The sequence below is a fragment of the Adiantum capillus-veneris genome, chromosome 6, assembly GCF_014529385.1.
Source record: "Adiantum capillus-veneris isolate H3 chromosome 6, ASM1452938v2, whole genome shotgun sequence".
In the NCBI taxonomy this organism is placed as follows: Eukaryota; Viridiplantae; Streptophyta; class Polypodiopsida; order Polypodiales; family Pteridaceae; genus Adiantum; species Adiantum capillus-veneris.
The window spans coordinates 28,450,604-28,468,812 of NC_140936.1; the positions used below are offsets into that span (position 1 = coordinate 28,450,604).

At 44.8% G+C, this 18,209-nt stretch overlaps 1 protein-coding gene across 8 annotated transcripts in view; it reads right to left on the reverse strand.

Moving 5' to 3' along the window:
• The window catches only part of LOC147455284 (uncharacterized), a 90,377-nt gene that overhangs the window by 66,461 nt on the left and 5,707 nt on the right, over nucleotides 1-18,209 (reverse strand). For all 8 annotated transcript variants that reach the window (XM_086514100.1, XM_086514101.1, XM_086514103.1 and 5 more), the window contains exons 5-8: nucleotides 11,485-11,572; nucleotides 8,180-8,308; nucleotides 7,872-7,942; nucleotides 7,691-7,786 (exon numbers count right to left, since the gene is read on the reverse strand). In XM_086514100.1, coding sequence (XP_086370226.1) covers nucleotides 7,691-7,786; nucleotides 7,872-7,942; nucleotides 8,180-8,308; nucleotides 11,485-11,572 — 384 coding nt within the window. The remainder of the gene's footprint in view (nucleotides 1-7,690; nucleotides 7,787-7,871; nucleotides 7,943-8,179; nucleotides 8,309-11,484; nucleotides 11,573-18,209) is intronic.

The following is an 18,209-nucleotide window of genomic DNA, read 5'->3' on the forward strand; positions in this document are numbered from 1 at the left end:
AGTGGTTGATTTTCATGTGATGCCAGCAGGGTTGGGAGCATATCCTATTATACTGGGCAGACCATGGTTACGTGCAGTGGGAGCTGTTCAAGATTGGCGACATGGTACGATTAGCCTCTATGGAAAGACAGGTACCAAGAAGCTTTATAATATGGACACAAGGAAACGATTAGAGGAGCTTTATGAAGATGAGGATGAGTCTAGTGATGAAGACTCTTCGACGGTAACAGATGAGGACAGTGATAGCACTACCAGCAGTGATGAGGATGCTGATGTTGCATTTCTTTTGATGGACAAAGAAATCCAGGAGATTGGTTTAGTTGCATTTGCGAATGAGGTTGAAGATGAAAGTGAAGGGCCTTATGAAGTGATTGAAGGGCTGATGCAAACCAAGGTTGAGTTGTCAAAGAAGCAGGAATTGATGACACAAATGATCAGTGGAGACCTCTCAGCTATGGAGAAGGATATATATTTGCACATGCTGGTTAGTTTTCCTGATTTGTTCATTACTTCATATGAAGAGATCAGAGGGTTCAAGGGCAAAGAGATGCATATAGAGCTGAAAGAAAGTGCTAAGCCAGTGCGGCAAAGGCTAAGAAGGATGGGTCAAGAGCAAATGGAAGCCTTGCGAGAAGAGGTGGACAAGTTGTTGAAGGCAAGGTTCATAGTCCCTGTGGAGACCACAGAATGGGTGAGTCCAGTAGTAGTCAGTCCAAAGAAGGATGGAAGTGGAGAATTTGTGTAGATTTTAAACCCTTAAACGTAGCCACTAAGAAGAACCCATATCCTCTTTCATTCATCGATCAGATCTTGGATTCAGTGGCAGGTTATGAGAGGTACAGTGTGTGTGATGGTTTTTCAGGCTATTTTCAATTGAAGATTGCTCTTAAAGACCGCACAAAGACAACTTTTATTACGCCATGGGGCTGCTATTGCTACACAGTATTGCCATTTGGGTTGTCAAATGGACCTTCCTTCTATCAAGAGAGAGCAAATTGGGTGTTGGAACCATTCATTGATAGTTGTGTTAAAGCTTTTATGGATGACTTCTGTGTCTATAGCAGTAGGGTTGAACACCATGAGAAGCTGCAGATGGTATTGGCTCGATATGATGAATGTGGAGGACAACTAAATCCAAAGAAATGTCATCTAGCACAGCCAAGGGTGAAGTTATTGGGCCATATGGTGTCAGAAAATGGCATTGAGGCTGAACCAGATAAGGTGAAGTCTATTATTCTTCTTCCATCACCTATGAGTACGAAGCAATTGGCAACCTTTATACACAAAGTGAAGTACATGGCACGGTTTATTCCATTGTCTTCACAGCTTCTTTATCCATTACAGCAAGTGGCAAAGCATGATCCATTGCAATGGGATGACAAGTGTGAAGAAGTGTTTCAAGAGGTGAAAGAGGTGTTAGGGGGGTTGTCAGCCATGCAGGCTCCTGATTGGGTAAAAGTTTTTTATGTAAATCCATTAGTAGAGGATGATGCCATTGGAGCCATGCTATTGCAAAAGGGGAAGGGCAGCCATTATATGAGGCCAGTGTATTGTGCAAGCCGAGTGAAGTTGGTAGCGGAGAGAAAGTTATCGGAAATAGAGCTAGTGATGACCAGTGTAATATTTGCTTGTCGACGATTTCGTCATTACTTGCTACCACGGCCTTTTGTTTTCTTGACGAGTTATGCCTTTTTGCCACAGTTAATTAATGGTACTAACATGTCAAATGTGGTGAAGAAATGGGTAATTGAGCTACAAGAGTTTGAGTTCTCTTTTCTAGTGGAAGATAGTACAAGGGCTACCCTAGCTGATTTGTTGACCTACAAGGAGAATCCCCTTATTGTTAAGGAAGAGGTGGTGAGAAAGGTAGTTGAAGAAGTGCCACAGATCAGCCATGCACATGTGTTGTTCTTTGATGGTTCATACAGAAAGAGCCACGATGCAGCTTCAGGGGGTATAGCACTTTATGATCCAGAGGGGAAGCTAGTATGCAAGAGAGGGTTCAAATTGGATGCGCATAGTAACAATGAGGCTGAATATGCTACATTGGAAGCCGGATTACACATTTGTTTGAAGCATGGGGTTCGAAGGTTGAGCATAAAAGGTGATGCCTTGTTAGTGGTGAAGCAAGTGCTGGGTGTGGAAGAGCAAGAACCCCTCATTGAAGGAAATGTGCTTCAGAATTAAAGGCCTGTTAAAAAAGTTTGAAGCATGGAGCATCAAACACATTGAACGTGCTCTAAATGGAGAGGCACATGAAGCAGCTCAAGGCATGATTGGGGAGCTATTCGTGTTGAGGACCAATTTACCTCTTTATCATGGCCGGGAAAGTTTGGCTCAAGAAGAGGAGTTTTTGCTAACAGGAATCATTCCAAAGGAGATTCAGAAGTCTAAGAAGTATGGCTTTGTGCGTAGAGCATACAGGTACAAATTGATTGGTGATGTCTTATACATGAAAGGGGCTGATCTCGTGTTGAGACGTGTATCTTGGCGGGAGGAGCTTTACAGAGTGTTGGAAGAGAATCATGAAGGCGCATGTGGTGGCCATTTTGCTCTAAAGATCACCTTGCATAAGATTTTGCAAGAGGGGTATGTATGGCCTAGTTTGCACAAGGATGTTCACCATTGGTGTAGGTCTTGCAATAGGTGTTAAGCATTTGGGAAGAGAGTGTTGAAGCCAGAGCTACGAAAAACCATTATGGCGTTTGATGTGTTTGAAAAGTGGGGGATTGATGTAATAGGCCCGTTACCTATCACAAGCAGGGGCAAAAGCTATATTTTGACGGCAGTGGACTATCTTTCTAGATGGGCAGAGGCTATAGCAGTAAAACAGATCACTGCAAAGGATGTGGCAAAATTTGTGTATGATGAAATATGTTGCAAGTTTGGGGTGCCATTAGAGCTACTTTAAGATAAGGGGCCAGGATTTAGAGCTAAACTGCTAGACTTCTTATGCACAAAGATAAAAATTAGGCACCAGCATACCACTCCTTATTACCCGCAGTGTAATGGATTAAATGAAAGATTCAATGGTGAGTTGGTACAAATTCTTTCTAAAGTAACAGAGCACCAAGGAAAGAATTGGGATTTGGAATTGCCTAGTGCATTATGGGCTTACCGTACTTCGGTGAAGACAGGTACAGGGTTTACTCCATTTCATTTGGTGTACGGAAAGGAAGCACTATTGCCTGTGGAGGTAGAGTTGCCTGCGGTCAAGATGTTAGAGAAGTTGCTTAGGCCGCCTAGTGATGCATTCAAAGAGAGGCTCTTGCAGTTACAAGAGGTCCAGTTGGATAGGATGAGCGCATTGGAGCATTATGGGCAGATGCAGGATAAGGCTTTGGCAAAGATAAATGAAAAGGTCAAAAGTAAGGGTATCAAGAAACATCACTTGGTTTTGCGCTACAATAGTAAGCTGGACAACACCTTCCAAAAGAAGTTTCAAATTAAGTGGGAAGGCCCTTTCAAGGTAGTGGAGTGTTTTCCAAATGGCACATATCAGCTGGCTAACCTGGATGGTGTTCTACATAAGTCAAGGGTAAATGGGTTGCGTCTTAAATTGTATCATGCTAGATTAATGATGGTGGAGCAAGATGAGCTGTCTGTGGATCAAGCAGTGTTGGTGAGGGATGAGGAGACCTGTGATGCGGTGAGTCTCATATCTCTCTTTGCTGCTGCTGATCATGAATGATCTAGCAGGCTAGGGGATGGGCAAATTATGTCAGGAGTTTTTTGGAGCAAGGGATTGCGCATATGTACATATACATGCATGGTGCATCAAATAAAGGATTGCCCATTTTCCTTAGCCAGGTGGTTATGTGGGGCCCACATGTGTACAGGTAGGACAGGGTGTACATAGTGCATCGATTTTCACTATTACCAGTACCACTGTGTTTTTTCTACAATAAGGAGGAGTTGGTAGCGCGTAAAACTTCTCGAGGAAGCTATCCGCGGGCCGACGACGTGAGGTCAACAGGTGCGTCAGATGGCATCTAGTGGCGTCAGGAGGGCGAACGAGGTCAATATTTGCACGCGGATGAGGACGGACACAACGTGGGTGTTTGCTTGTGAGAATTATGCAGAAAGGTCATCATGAGGACCTTTTTTTGGGGCCACTTCACGTGGTGGCGAGATGCATTATTGGAAAAAAGCTGAGTGCCAGGTGTTTGAATGATGCAAAAAGGTGACAACTATGCACTGCGAGGTCAGTTTTTAGCCTGTTCGGGGTCCGTTTGAGGTCATCTAAAAGGCCAGTGGTGCCCAACTAATAAAGCTAAGTGTGGGAACTGAAAAAACTGAGAGAAGACCAGAAAAAACGTGGAGAAGAGAGGAGGAACAGCCGCAGGTGTGTTTTTGCTCATTTTGGAGCCTGTTTTGGCCGTAAACTGCTCATCCGAGGTCGGATTTGAGCACTTTGACATTGTAGACTGGGGTTTTGGGCCGTTCCGGACGCGATGGCGCTGTCCATTTTGCCAAATTCCTCACTCTTTTCCTGCTGTTTTTCTGTGTAAGTTTCTCCTATGAGCGAAGTTTCTGCTCTAGTTTGTGATTGTATCTGGCTTATTTTACCCATATTGTGTGAGCTATTTGCCCCATTGGTGTTGGCCCAAGCTCAATTGTATCTAAACCTCAGAAATTCTCCTCTTTTGAGCTGAGTTTTTTGGGTGTGTGTGTGTGTGTGTGTGTCTGTGTGGAGTGGGCAAGTGGATAGTCTCTCTCCTCTCACTCCAGAGGTGTGTTCCCTGTCTCGGCCAGGTGTGTTGTCTAAGCCGAGTGGTGCCCCATAGTGTGTGTGTGTATCTTCCCAAGAGTGTGTGTCGCGTTACAGAGGCGCTGTGTGTGTTTTCATCCCGCTCACAACGTTTGGTTGTATGCTTGAACCTCCAAGCGACGCAGACTGCGGTCTGGGGAGCGTTTGGTTGTACAGTTCTTTGAGCTCATGGCCCGGACCTTTTTAGGTTATTTGCGGGGGAGTAACGAGGTAGTCATTGAGTAGGCTCATACCGCAGATCGTTTGTCTCAGGAGAGTGCTCAGCGGCGCTGTTTGTTGTGTCTTGTAACATGCATATGTAAGCATTTGTTGCATTGTGATGTGCCAATTACTAAATATTCCTAATTGGATGAGATTGCCTGGGTATGTAATTTTAGTGCATCAAGACACCTGTGGAAGATCAGTATGGTCTGGGTGTGATGGCTACTTTTACTATGCCGGAATATCAAGAGTTCCGATCTGGACGAAAGGAGAAGCTAACTCCTTGATCAAAAGAGCAGAAAGGAGAAGCTAACTCCTTGATCAAAACAACCGAGAGGAGAAGCTAAGTCCTTGATCAAAAGAGCAGAAAGGAGAAGCTAACTCCTTAATAAAAAGAGCAAACTGATTGTCCCTCGGAATGACCCTCGGACATTTTTGAGCTAACTTGAGTTGTTTTGCAGATATGTTGTAATCGCGGACGATTACTCTCTTTCAAGAAGGGGAGATGTAACAAACTGCTGACGTGTCAAAGCCTAAAGAATGGAGCCAACTTATAGATGTGGCCGAGGGGCCTAAACTGTCACAAAGTGATGACGAGGTTGTCCGAGAGCAAAAATCCTAACCCTAATTTCTGCCAAAAACCCTAACTGCTGAAACCCTAATTTCTGGAAACCCTAACCCTAAAACCTGCAAACCCTAATTATGGAAACCCTAACCCTAAAACTGCAAAAACCGTAACCCTAATCCTAAGGGCAGCAAGGAGATTTCCGAAAATTACACTGGCTGATGACGTGGCAGGCTGTACGGATTTCCGTGATTTACGTTGGCAGCTTTTTGGCTTTGCTTTTGGACCAGAAGCTTTTGAGTTGTAAAGGCTTTTTATTGTAGCTGCCAAGGGCCTTTAAATATGAGGCTAGGGCTCATTCTCTGGCATGCTTCCTGGAGAAGGTGCAGAGTCTGGAGTATTGGCCCCAAACCTTGGCGCCCCTTTTGGTATTTCTTTATATTGCATCATCAAAGTACAAGCCGACAGCTTTTTGGCTTTGCTTGGACCAGAAGCTTTTGAGTTTTGAAGGCTTTTTATTGTAGCTGCCAAGGGCCTTTAAATATGAGGCTAGGGCTCATTCTCTGGCATGCTTCCTGGAGAAGGTGCAGAGTCTGGAGTATCGGCTTGTTCTTTGATGATGCAATATAAAGAAATACCAAAAGGGGCGCCAAGGTTTGGGGCCAATACTCGCTGGGGTGGAATTCCGCCACTCCGTGTCGTGTGTCGTCTCTCTCTCTTTCAGTTCAGTTGTTATTGAAGTGTTAAAAGTTTGTTCAGTCTGTTCTTTTCTATTGGCACGGGGTGCCCGCCTTGTGACACTTATCACTCCTAACTCCCCCCATAATTTGATATAACTTCCAACCTCTTAAGCACACAACCCCTCTTGTCCTCGACTCGTATTTCCACCAGCTTCTTTCCTAGCCATTGATTGCCATCTATAACTTAAGACTGGTTCCTCGTCCTACATCATCGTCCTACTTCAAAACTCAAAAGCTTCTGGTCCAAAAGCAAAGCCAAAAAGCTGTCGGCTTGTACTTTGATGATGCAATATAAAGAAATACCAAAAGGGGCGCCAAGGTTTGAGGCCAATACTCTCTGGGGTGGAATTCCGCCACTCCGTGTCGTGTGTCGTCTCTCTCTCTTTCAGTTCAGTTGTTATTGAAGTGCTAAAAGTTTGTTCAGTCTGTTCTTTTCTATTGGCACGGGTTGCCCGCCTTGTGACACTTATCCCTCCTAACTCCCCCCATAATTTGATATAACTTCCAACCTCTTAAGCACACAACCCCTCTTGTCCTCGACTCGTATTTCCACCAGCTTCTTTCCTAGCCATTGATTGCCATCTATAACTTAAGACTGGTTCCTCGTCCTACATCATCATACTAGCAAATTCATACTACCCTCCATGAATCTATATGCAAGTTTCCTTGCGTCCCCATTTTTAAGCATAAGGCCAATGCATCCTCTTTTCGACTCTTGTCCTCTTTCCATCCTAAAATTCATCCAATTAAGCTCACATTTTCCTCCTCTTTATGATATTAGAAGAAGGGGAGGCTAACTTTTTGCCCTTCAGCCACTTCCCTCCATCCGGTCTTTTCCTCTTGCTTTTCTCTCACATTTCTCAATCTGTAACTTCAGCTCCTTTATTTCTTCTATAAAAGTGAACCAATTGTATCGTTCTTCTGTCCCACTTGTATCAAGCTTACTCTTATGGAAATCTTCAAACAAAACATCTTTCTCGCTTATGTAGTTTTCCATTTTCAGTTTCCAAGCTTCAAACGTAGCAAGTACAGCATCCAATTTCTTTTGCACCACAAATTCCATTACATTCACCTCTATCCTCAAAATGGTGGCATTTATCCTCTTAGACCATCTACATTTCAGCTCAAAATTCACCCAACTCATCTTGCAGGTCCTTTCTCATGTGTACACACATATCATTTTTGTGGGCTTCCAACAGTTAGTTCCTCAGTTGAGAGAACATCATGGCCCAGTTGGAGATATGAGCTGTTACAGCATGCCTATGACTATTGTTGTTACTCACCTCTCAATCGCTGCTACACCCATGTCTATGACAGAGAGAGAGAGAGAGAGAGAGAGAGAGAGAGAGAGAGAGAGAGAGAGAAGTTTATTAATGTCCTCTAAGAAGGAAAGAGACTGTGTTTGTGACATACCAGATTATCTCTGAGCTTAGAAAGATCATACTGCAAGTGTGCACGACGCCCCTCTTGGTATGTGTCATCTCCTTGGAGGCTATCAAGAGAAGACCGCTGATCCCACAAAAACATTAAGCATCATTGTCTGTGAGAACTAGTAGAGTTGATATTGTAATTGCTTAGTTTCTCAGATACCCACATGGCAATGGGATACTACACCCAAATTGTCCTCCTCTAGCACTCCAGCTCTATTTCTTTCCAAAAATCTGTCTGTTGGCAAGATAAAAAGCAGTACATTCTTCACATTCTAATAAATTATTATGAAATCAGGCAATTGATAGTACATGACATGCACTGTCTGCAAAGAAATGAGAACATGCCGACATAAACCAGAAAGACCCCCTTTAATCTAAGGCCTTTACATTCTTCCAAGCAGCTTAACTGAGCTAACAAATAAAGCAAGCTTCAAATATTTATTGAGAAACTTAATACTTCCAATGCTTTCACCTATCTCTGCTTGTAAACTTGATGGTACACTATTCCCAGCCAACTGAAGTTCTGTGAGAACTCTGTTCCTCTCCAGCATACCAATCAAAGCTGTAGCTCCTGATGCTCCAATTTCGTTCCATCTCAAATCTACAGTTAATCAATTCGTCAACTTCAGATCTATAATGCCATCGAGAAAAAGTAAATATGTTGATGACTGAAAGTATAAAACGTTCACATCTAGCAAGTTGCAAAAGTAAAACCTGAAGGGGATCGGAGAGCACCACAGACGGAGAGTGAGAGAGAGAAGGAGACACACGACACACAGATATGGGTGGGGAGACTCAAAGAGTGAGCAGCCCTCTATACACTTATGCTATGTATAAGGTATACAAGTCAATGGGCGCCCAGACTCTGGGCGGCTGGGCAAGGCACAGACGCCTATACCCCAACAACCTCCCACTTAAAGGCGACTGTGCCTTTAAGCAAGAGAACCTAGTCTAAAGACTACAAAAGGCGAGAGAAAATCGCTCTCAACCGATGCCCACTGGCTGGCTGTGATCGTGTGCATCCGACTGTCCTGCTCCCGTGTAAGTCCATACACCACCAGATGTACCGCACACGTACTGCAAGTATGTACGCAATACCTGCATATCTCCCTCGTGCACTATGCCATCATCAGACAACAAACGACTGACAACCCCAACTGCAAATGCTCCCACTGCAGCTGCGATATCCGGTCTCAAGATCAGCATATCATACATGAGACCACCGAATGCCGATGCAATGCTAGCGGGCCCTGCTAGCTCTACGGAGCATGCATCAACATATATATCCCTAGCAATAGGCATCTCTGACTGACAAGGCGTGTCAGCCACATGCATCTCCTGACTGTCCGCAAAAGACGCATCAACCTGTCGTGCAACCTCAGAGCAAACCAGCTGCTCTAGGTGCCTGCTGGAAGACATATCCTACACAACTATATCCCCATGCTCAGTGTCGAGCATAGAAAGGAATGACTGCATAATCGCTGACATCTCAGCCTTCTCTACAATCATCCACTGCAAACATGACCACTCAATCTGGTGTGACTCACTAGAGCTCTCATGCTCTAACTCCGTATGCATAGACTCTTGCACAACGTCCTTCTGTCGTGACTCACTAGAGCAAGACCGCTCTATCTGTCTATCCTGCATAGAAGTATCTCGCACAACTGACTCTCTGCTTTGCTCAGTCACTAGCAAAGCATGCATGTCTGACTCTATCACCTCTCTCTGTGACTGCTCAAGTCGTGCCCCAACTGAGTGCACAACGAGCTCACTACTCTGCACTCCATGCAAAGCACCCTGCAACCCATGAGCAAAAGAGACTGTCCGGGTCTCTCGCTCTCTGCATGGCTGCAACAAGATTGAGACTCGACCATCTCGCACCAGTACTACGTGCAATGGGTACCATGTGCCAACTTTAGCACCTCTCGCAATCACCAGCGAACCCAAATGCAACACAAAGATCGCTCAAGCAACGATACCCGACATCCACTATCCCGTAACTGTCTGACTGAGATCAAATCCCATCTCAGATCTGGCACATAACGCACATGACGCAGGGTAAATCTCATACCACTAGGCAAGGACAAACATACATCTCCTGCACCCTCAATGTCATACACAACACCATCAGCCATGTGCACACAACCAAGCCTCCCACTAGAAAATGTGTTAAACCACTCACGATGCGACGTGACATGGAATGTAGCATCTGAATCTAGTAACCAATGTGAAGACAATGTGCAATCCAATATGCAATCCGTAGACATAAGATCGTCTGAAGACAAGCTAAATGTAAATGTGACATCGCCGTCACAAGCATACTTAGTAACCACCGTACTAATCTCACTAGCATCTGTCATGCCCAAATTTGCATCACGCATCTGTCGCCTCCGTTGTCTCAAACGCCTGAAACATCGACGCCTAATGTGCCCTCTATGTCCACAATGCCAACATGTCAAGTCTCTATGCCGTCAAGACTTACGTGTGGGACCAATCCCTCCCATGGACATAGAAGTGGGACTAGACTCCCCTGTAGACATGGATGTCACGTACATAGCATGTAAACTCTGCCATAAAGCATGAGTTGTAGTCTCCCTCGAGACCTGCCAGTAAACAAACTCAACCAGATGCAAACGAATCGTAGACATGGCTAACTCATCAAGATCTTGCCAATCATCATCACGCATAGACTTGGGCTTCGCCGATAAACCACGCAAGGGTTTATCCTGCCCCAAATCCACCAATGCAACAAGCATATGCTCCTTCCAAGCAACAAAATCTGCACCATCAAATTGTGTCAGACCATAACGCTGGAAGTCAAATGAAAAATCAACCATAATGCTCGCAAAAGAGCAACCAACAATGAGTAGCAAATGTCAACCAAATCAGCCCTAAACTGGCTCGAATCGCATCAACAAAAGTATGCAAATATGGCTCAAAACCTGATGCAAAATTGCACCAATAACCGTGCAAAACCTTGCACAAAATCACAAGCCAATATGACTCGAATCCGGCTACCTAGCTCGTAGCCACACGAGCATGCATCACTCCTGTGAGTGTGCCAAGATAACTGTACACCTGTCAAACCGTGAGCTAATCACCAAGCCCACACTATGCGGTATCGATGCATACACATGCACAAATCTCGAAGGGGATCGGAGAGCACCACAGACGGAGAGTGAGAGAGAGAAGGAGACACACGACACACAGATATGGGTGGGGAGACTCAAAGAGTGAGCAGCCCTCTATACACTTATGCTATGTATAAGGTATACAAGTCAGTGGGCGCCCAGACTCTGGGCGGCCGGGCAAGGCACATACGCCTATATCCCAACAAAACCCAAGACAAAGTCCAAAACAACCCATGCAAGAAAAACCCAACACAAACTCCAAGAACAAGCCACCCCTTCCCGTCCCCCAAACAAAGAAAAAACAAAGGCAGACTCCTTTCCCAAACAAAAACTATGCTGACTCACACCCATTGTCTAATCCATTGTGCTCTTCAAATACATCCACATATTTATGTCCAGCACAAATAAATTGGAGATTGCCTAAGCCATCTTCTGCCAAAAGAACCTGGCCTACTCAAACCTGATAGAGATCATTAAGGCATATTTCATCCTTGCACAAAGCAATGCACAAAATTAAGCACATGACAGAAGCCCCAATCCTTAAACCTTCATTAAGATCCACGAGTACCATGAAAGGCAAACATTCTCACAAGATTACAAAGAATTAAGCAAATAGTAGAAGGCAAAACTCTGGAACCTTAAGTACCGAGAGAAGTCAAGGAGCAATTGTTTCGTAGCGCATGTGCTAGTGCTGCTGCCATTGTGGGACCTATCCGGTTGCTTCGTAAATCCACCTTTAAAAGGTAGTAAACCAAAAACACATATTAGCGTTCACTATCAAATATATTGTCAACAAAAGGGAGAGAAAATTTATCTATTGCTTATTTATAAATTCAAAAGACAGTCTAAACAATGTTTTTGTCAAAGGATTTTAACACTCTAGCACAGTAACAGAAAATGGGAACAAGGTCGGGACCGCAAAAGTGAGGGAATTGGGTCAATGCAAAAGAATGCGAAAAAAACTCTTTTTTTTTGTGGAACACAGCAAAATTATAAATTATGCCAAAAGCATGAGTCGTATTAGCAAAATGCGCCAATCAAGCATTGATGGCACAATGATGGATACAAAATTACCAGTATCCCCCTCAAGGGCTACAAATGACAAGTGACAAAAAAGCCTAGCTAGTGGGATAAATGCTCATGCTCCTGAAGTATTGCCTTATGAGGAGGAGGAATATGAATCTCAACATCTTGAAACTGGGAGTTGTCAAGCTTGTCCCAAAACTTGCTCCAGCAAGTCCCCCAAATGCTCGCCGGTTGTGGTGGGATCCTCCTATGCCATGGCCCACAAAAACCAAATCATTGGCCCTTTGGACCTGCAACAATTCCTCTTTTTTCACTGCAATGTTACTGTGGAAACTTCATAGTTGCTCCAAGCAACTGGAGCTCGCAGCTTGGCTAAGAATATTAAGGCAGACCGTAAAAGCATTGCTCCTCATGCCCATTTTTTAATCCATAATCCTCCCACCATGGTGCGGTTGACCACACGTTATGGCCCCCTCCTTATGCCCATTTTTTAATCCACAATCCTCCCACCATGGTGCGGTTGACCATACGTTCTGGCCCCCTTCTTTGTAATTTTTTTTGTAATCCTTTTGACCTAGTCATATGCATTAGATCGTAGAAGTGTGTTGAATGCCAAAGGTTGAAGACATCCCTCCTCCACATATGCCACCCTTCCCACCTAGGTGGAATCCAAAAGGGTATCTGTGAGTCATTTGCCAGATCCATCTTGCACACATCATGACACAAGCCATACTCACGCACAAACGAGCATTGAGAGCGGACATCGGGCTCACCTCCCAGCCATAGAGCCAATACGGGCTCACCCCCAAGCTTGGGAGCCTCCGACTAACGGGCTAGCCTCTACCACAAGGGCTGGTGTCTTATACCTCCAAGTGTGCATGTAGAGTTGCCAAGGGCCTAGGGTTCAAATGTGGTGATTGCACAAGATAGCTCACAAATGAACCTAGGTCCTATGTATAAGACTCCCTTGCCGCCCTAATTATAGGGCCATATTCGCACTTGGCTTGACATAGCTCAAGTGTACATCTTGATGTCTAGGGACATAATACTACCCCCCTTTTTTTTAATTGTTGTCCTCAGCAATATCGTCAATTACAGCTCTTCTACGATCATACTAATTCCCAAGTAGCAATTGATTCGGGTCGATGCATCCACTTGATCAAATGCTCGAGGTAAGAGACCGTTAATCACGTTCAAGTGGAATGTAACGAGTTGTATCCTGCAAACTCGGACTTCTTTCAAAGGAACAACTTGTTCATCCTGGTCCAACCGCTCCTACAAGCACCTAGCGATGAACATGAGATGGACAATAATGTCGGAGTGTAGATCCAGTTTGTAGGAGACGTCACTAATCTTCTTGATAATTTGGAATGGCCCACAATATCACGAAGATAATGTCGAGCATTGTTTAGTACAGATTGTTTCAAAATCCTTCAGTACCTAAAGGTACACCCACATCCCCTCCTCGAGATCACAAGGTTGTTGATCCTGGTTAGCATAGAAGGTACGAATCATTTCAAAATCCTTTCGGTACCTTCATGTACACCCACATCCCCTTCTCGAGATCACAAGGCTGTTGATGCTGGTTAGCATAGAAGGTAGCCGATCTTGGGCAATCTTTATGCTTTCCTTAGCGATCATGAGCATTTCTTGTATATCATGCAACAAATTGGCTACGGATTGCATCTTAACGCCTTTGAGTCTAGTGACAATTGGTGGTTTGGGCTCATAACCATACATAAACATGAAGAGGTTATAACCAATAGCCAAGTGCTTACTACTTCTATAAGCAAATTCAATATGTGGGAGATAACGTTCCCAAGCAAATTGACGAATGAAAGCATGAACAGGCTATAATCAATAGCCAAGTGCTTACTACTTTTATAAGCAAATTCAATATGTGGGAGATAACGTTCTCAAGTAAATTGACGATGATAGACATGCGTGAAGCATACCCTCCATAGTCTAATCGTGCATCTCTTTCAGTTCGGTTGTTATTTGAAGTGCTTAAAGTTGTTCAGTCTGTTCTTTTCCGCTGGCACGTGGTGCCCGTCCCGTGACAACACGGGTCTCAATAAGGTCAACGCCAAGAACAAGTATCCGTTGCTTATTAGGAGCGATGACCTCATGGATCAACTCTTGGGTGCAAGATATTTAACCAAGATCGATCTTCGGTCCGGAAAGCATCAAATACGGATACACCCTTGTAATGTCCCAAAGACCGCGTTTTGTAGACGGTATGCACATTATCAGTTTTTGGCTATACTTTGGAATGGACCAAGGGTCCCGTAACTTTTCATCAGATGATGAATGATTTATTTTGTCGATACTTGGAAAGTGGGTTGTAGCGTTTCTTGACGACATACTTATTTATAGTCGGACACTTGAGGAGCATTTGCAACACCTTCGCCTTGTCTTACGTATTCTAGAACACGAAAAGTTGTATGCAAAGCAATCCAAGTCTGAATTCTTTCGCACGGAGCCATTGTATTTGGGTCATGTCTTATCGGTAAAAAATGGATTCTAGCAATTATGCCATGGGTGCCGTTCTTTATTAAGATGGCTGACCCATAGCACTTGCAAGTTGCAAGCTCACGGACATGCAAACCCATTACTCCACACAAGAGAAGGACTTGCTGGCAGTTGTCCTTGTTTTGAAAATTTGGCGTTATTACTTGTATGGTGCCTGCTTTGTGGCATGGATTGACCAACATTCATTGAAATATCTTTGTGATCAACCCGATGTTCAAGGTCACAAGGCAAGGTGGACCGAGCTCATGCACGAGTTTTGAGTGAGATACGCTATTGTAAGGACACTACTAATGCAATGGCCAATGCCCTTAGTAGGATCTAGGAGGTGATTGTTCTTTCATTTACTAAAATCTCGACTGACTGCTATCTTTCTCTCAAAGTGTGTTTCCAAACAAATCCTCACTCTGGTGAGTTTGGCGACGAGTCAATGAGGGATTACGAAGTCCGGAGAGCAATGGCAGTTTGAACGCGGGTTGATTGGCTACAGAGAGAAAAGTAGAGGAAAGGTATTCTATTTGTGAACTACTTTTGAAGCAAGGCAAAGTGTGTGCGCCCATCGATGAGGACATCGTCAAGAAAATTTTGTTTGAGTGTCATGATGCTCCTAGTGCAGGACACCTTGGCATACATCATACTTTGGCATTAGTAAGTTGGTATGTCTATTGGGTGCACATGAAAGATTTTGTTGAGAAGTATGTGCGGGAATGCGCGCAATCTTAGCATAATAAAGTTGAATGTTTGCTGGGCTCTTACACCTTCTATAGATTCACGATGAGAAATGAACTAGCATTTCTATGGACTGCATTATAGGGTTGCCCCGGACCAATCAGGTCATGATGCCATTGGGTTGGTGTTGATCGACTCACGAAATGGCACGTTTCATTCCCTACTCGCACCACCATAAAGAGCCATGAGTTAGCTTAGCTCTTTGTGGAGCACTTCTATAAGCTCTATGGTTTGCCCGAGGAATTTGTCAATGAATTTCTGGCTAATGGTGTTCGAGAAATTGGAGACCTTTTTGGGCATGTCATCCTCGGATTATCTAGAAACCGATGGAGAGACTGGTCACTGAACGCACTGCAAAACACGATTAGAGAAAGACATAACTGGCATACCATTTTGCTTGAGGCTACGCAAATTGTCTTTCAACCGTGCTAGGTACTGTGGTGGCATAAACCGCGCCTTGAGCTTGTCTTGGAAGTCGGCCCAATTGAAAGAAAGGGACGCGGCGCGTCTTCTTCGGCTTCCTCTAGGTGCGCGGTCAAGTGTGTCTCTTGCCATGCGTGGTACCAATTAATGGCATCACTGGCAAGGTACATGGTTGCCGTCAAAACCTTGCTATTTCCTGTCTTCTTAGTTGTTGCAAAGTAAGCATTAAATTGATGCAACCAAGAATGAATAATAGTAGCATCCATCTTACCGTCATACTTACTGAATGTCAACTTCTCAGTGACGGAGTTGTTGGAGTCCGAATATCTGCTTGTGCTACTTGATGAACTACCAACCTCTTTGACCCGCTCGGGCTTCGAGGTGAGTACCTGTAGGACCAACTCTTGCATGCATTGGTCTCTCTGCGCCTCACGCTCTAACTCCAAGGCTGCTCGGTTGTCTTCGGCCACCAAGCGCACTTGCTCACGCTCACGCTCCAAAACTACCCTTCTGTCTTCAACCGCCAGACGCGCTTGCTCGCGCTCACGCTCACGCTCCAAGGCTACACGTCTTTCGTCGCGCTCGCGATGCAATTCTGCCTTTCTTTCCTCGGCCGCCAAGCACGTTTGCTCACGCTCGCGATCCAAGGCTGCCTTTCTTTCTTCACGCTCGCGATCCAAGGCTGCGCATTGCGCTCCTTGTTGTAACATCATGTCCATTGTTTCAACCAAAGCCTCCATAGGATTTGGTGCAACCCTTGGCAAAGATGGGGAGGGGGGAGGGTCGGAAAAACCTCCTAGTGGGGAAAATTCTTCTGCTCCACCTCCATGCTCATCACCTTCACGCAAAGTATCCATTCCGCTTCTGGTGATGACCATACACTGAGATCTTGGGTACTTAAGTCCACGAGGATCTTGGGTTCTTGAGGTTCTTGGGTTCTTGGGTTCTTGAGTCCTTGAGTTCTTGAGGTCTTTCTTTAGCTTGTAATCTGTGTTAGAGAAGGATCTTCTCTTACCCTAGCTCTACTCTTCCCTGCGAGCGCACCCCTTTGCAGCCTTGAGCTCACACCAAAGTTGCTTTTTCCCACCTCACATCGATTGGCCGGCCGCCAAGTGCACGGTCCGCTCTCAATAAGGGAAAAGAGGAACGAGGGGAGGCCGGACAAGCCCTTCTTTCTTGAATTTCCTGTCACTCTTCAAAACACGATTAGGGACACGCCCAAGTGGACTTGGGTTACGTTCGACCCCAACAAGCAAAAAAAAAAAAAAAAATCTTGTGCTTCTTTCCTTGAGTGATACAGAACACTGTCAAAGCTCTAATACCAATGTAAGGTGCAGCGGAAGTGAATGTTGAACTTTGCTCAAGATGAGTGCTCCGAACTGTGCTCAAGGGTTCCTTTTACTTACGGCAGGGAGAGCCTTCCGTTCCTTAGTGAGAGAGTGCAAATGATCACAAACAAAGTGAATGACACTGTGAATGAAGGTGATGAGACTGAGAGAGAGAGAGAGAGAGAGAGAGAGAGAGAGAGAAGAATACGGCACCAGAATGTTATCAAACCCTCCTCCAAGGGCCCCACTCTCTATGGCGAGAGAGATCTATGCTATTGATTGCACAAATCTGGTACAATGGTCTAAATGCAATGAACTTGCCGACGATGTCGATGACCATGATGACGACGACAAGGACAGTCTGAAATCTGAAAACGCTAGGGCTGAAAAATTGAAATCTGCAACTTCTAACTTTCTACTGAATACTGACACTGTGTCGGCGAGGACGGCGATGGCGACGATGCGCTAAAAACGCAGATGCTGAAATCTGCGAATAGCGGGCTGAAACTGTAACTGCTGGCTAATCTGACCGTGCGGCAAGGATCTGCTGCGAGAAGGTGAGATCTGCAAGGTTTGGGACTTGATATGCGGTGTCTAAGCGCTGCAAACTGAAAACGCTGAGGCAATAGGCTGATCTGACGCCGAGAAACTGCAAAACGCTAGAGGCAATCTACAGTTGCAAAAACGCTAGCAGCACTGTACCAAAAACATTAGACCTGATGCAGTGCTAATGTCTGAAAACGCCAGGTACATTGTAGCAAAAAAGCCAAGGCAAGTCTGCTGCAGCAATGCTAGGAGTTAATGGCTGAAAACACTTAGGAGTTCTGCCGGTCTTGTTGAGAAGGTGCACTGCAAGTTAGGTACTTCTTCTGCTCCTTTCAAAAAGTGCTACCGCTAGCTTTTATTTATACCTGCTTAGCCAATTTGCCCTACACAGTTCCCAACAAAGTCACTTATTAATAATAAGTGAAAATGGCTAAAATAGGGAGAATGGGTTTTGTGCACTGTAGAATGCTTATGATGGGTTCTGACTGTAATGTTGATGATCATGCTATGTGCAACCAGAGGATATGCAACTGCTCTAAGTATCTGGACGTGCATAGCCTGCACACAGGCTCACAAAGGTGCCAGAACACTTCCTAAGCTGACCTGAACCCTGGACATGAAGTAGCTTGTTCACATGCACATAGGGTTAGATGTGCACGTGACAAACGTATACATGCCAGTGCACGAGTCTAAAAACTCCACCATATACATAGTGCCTCCAAATCTAGGTATCATCACCTCCCATACTAGTAACGTGTACCCATACCCGGAGTAATAGTACAGAAGCAAA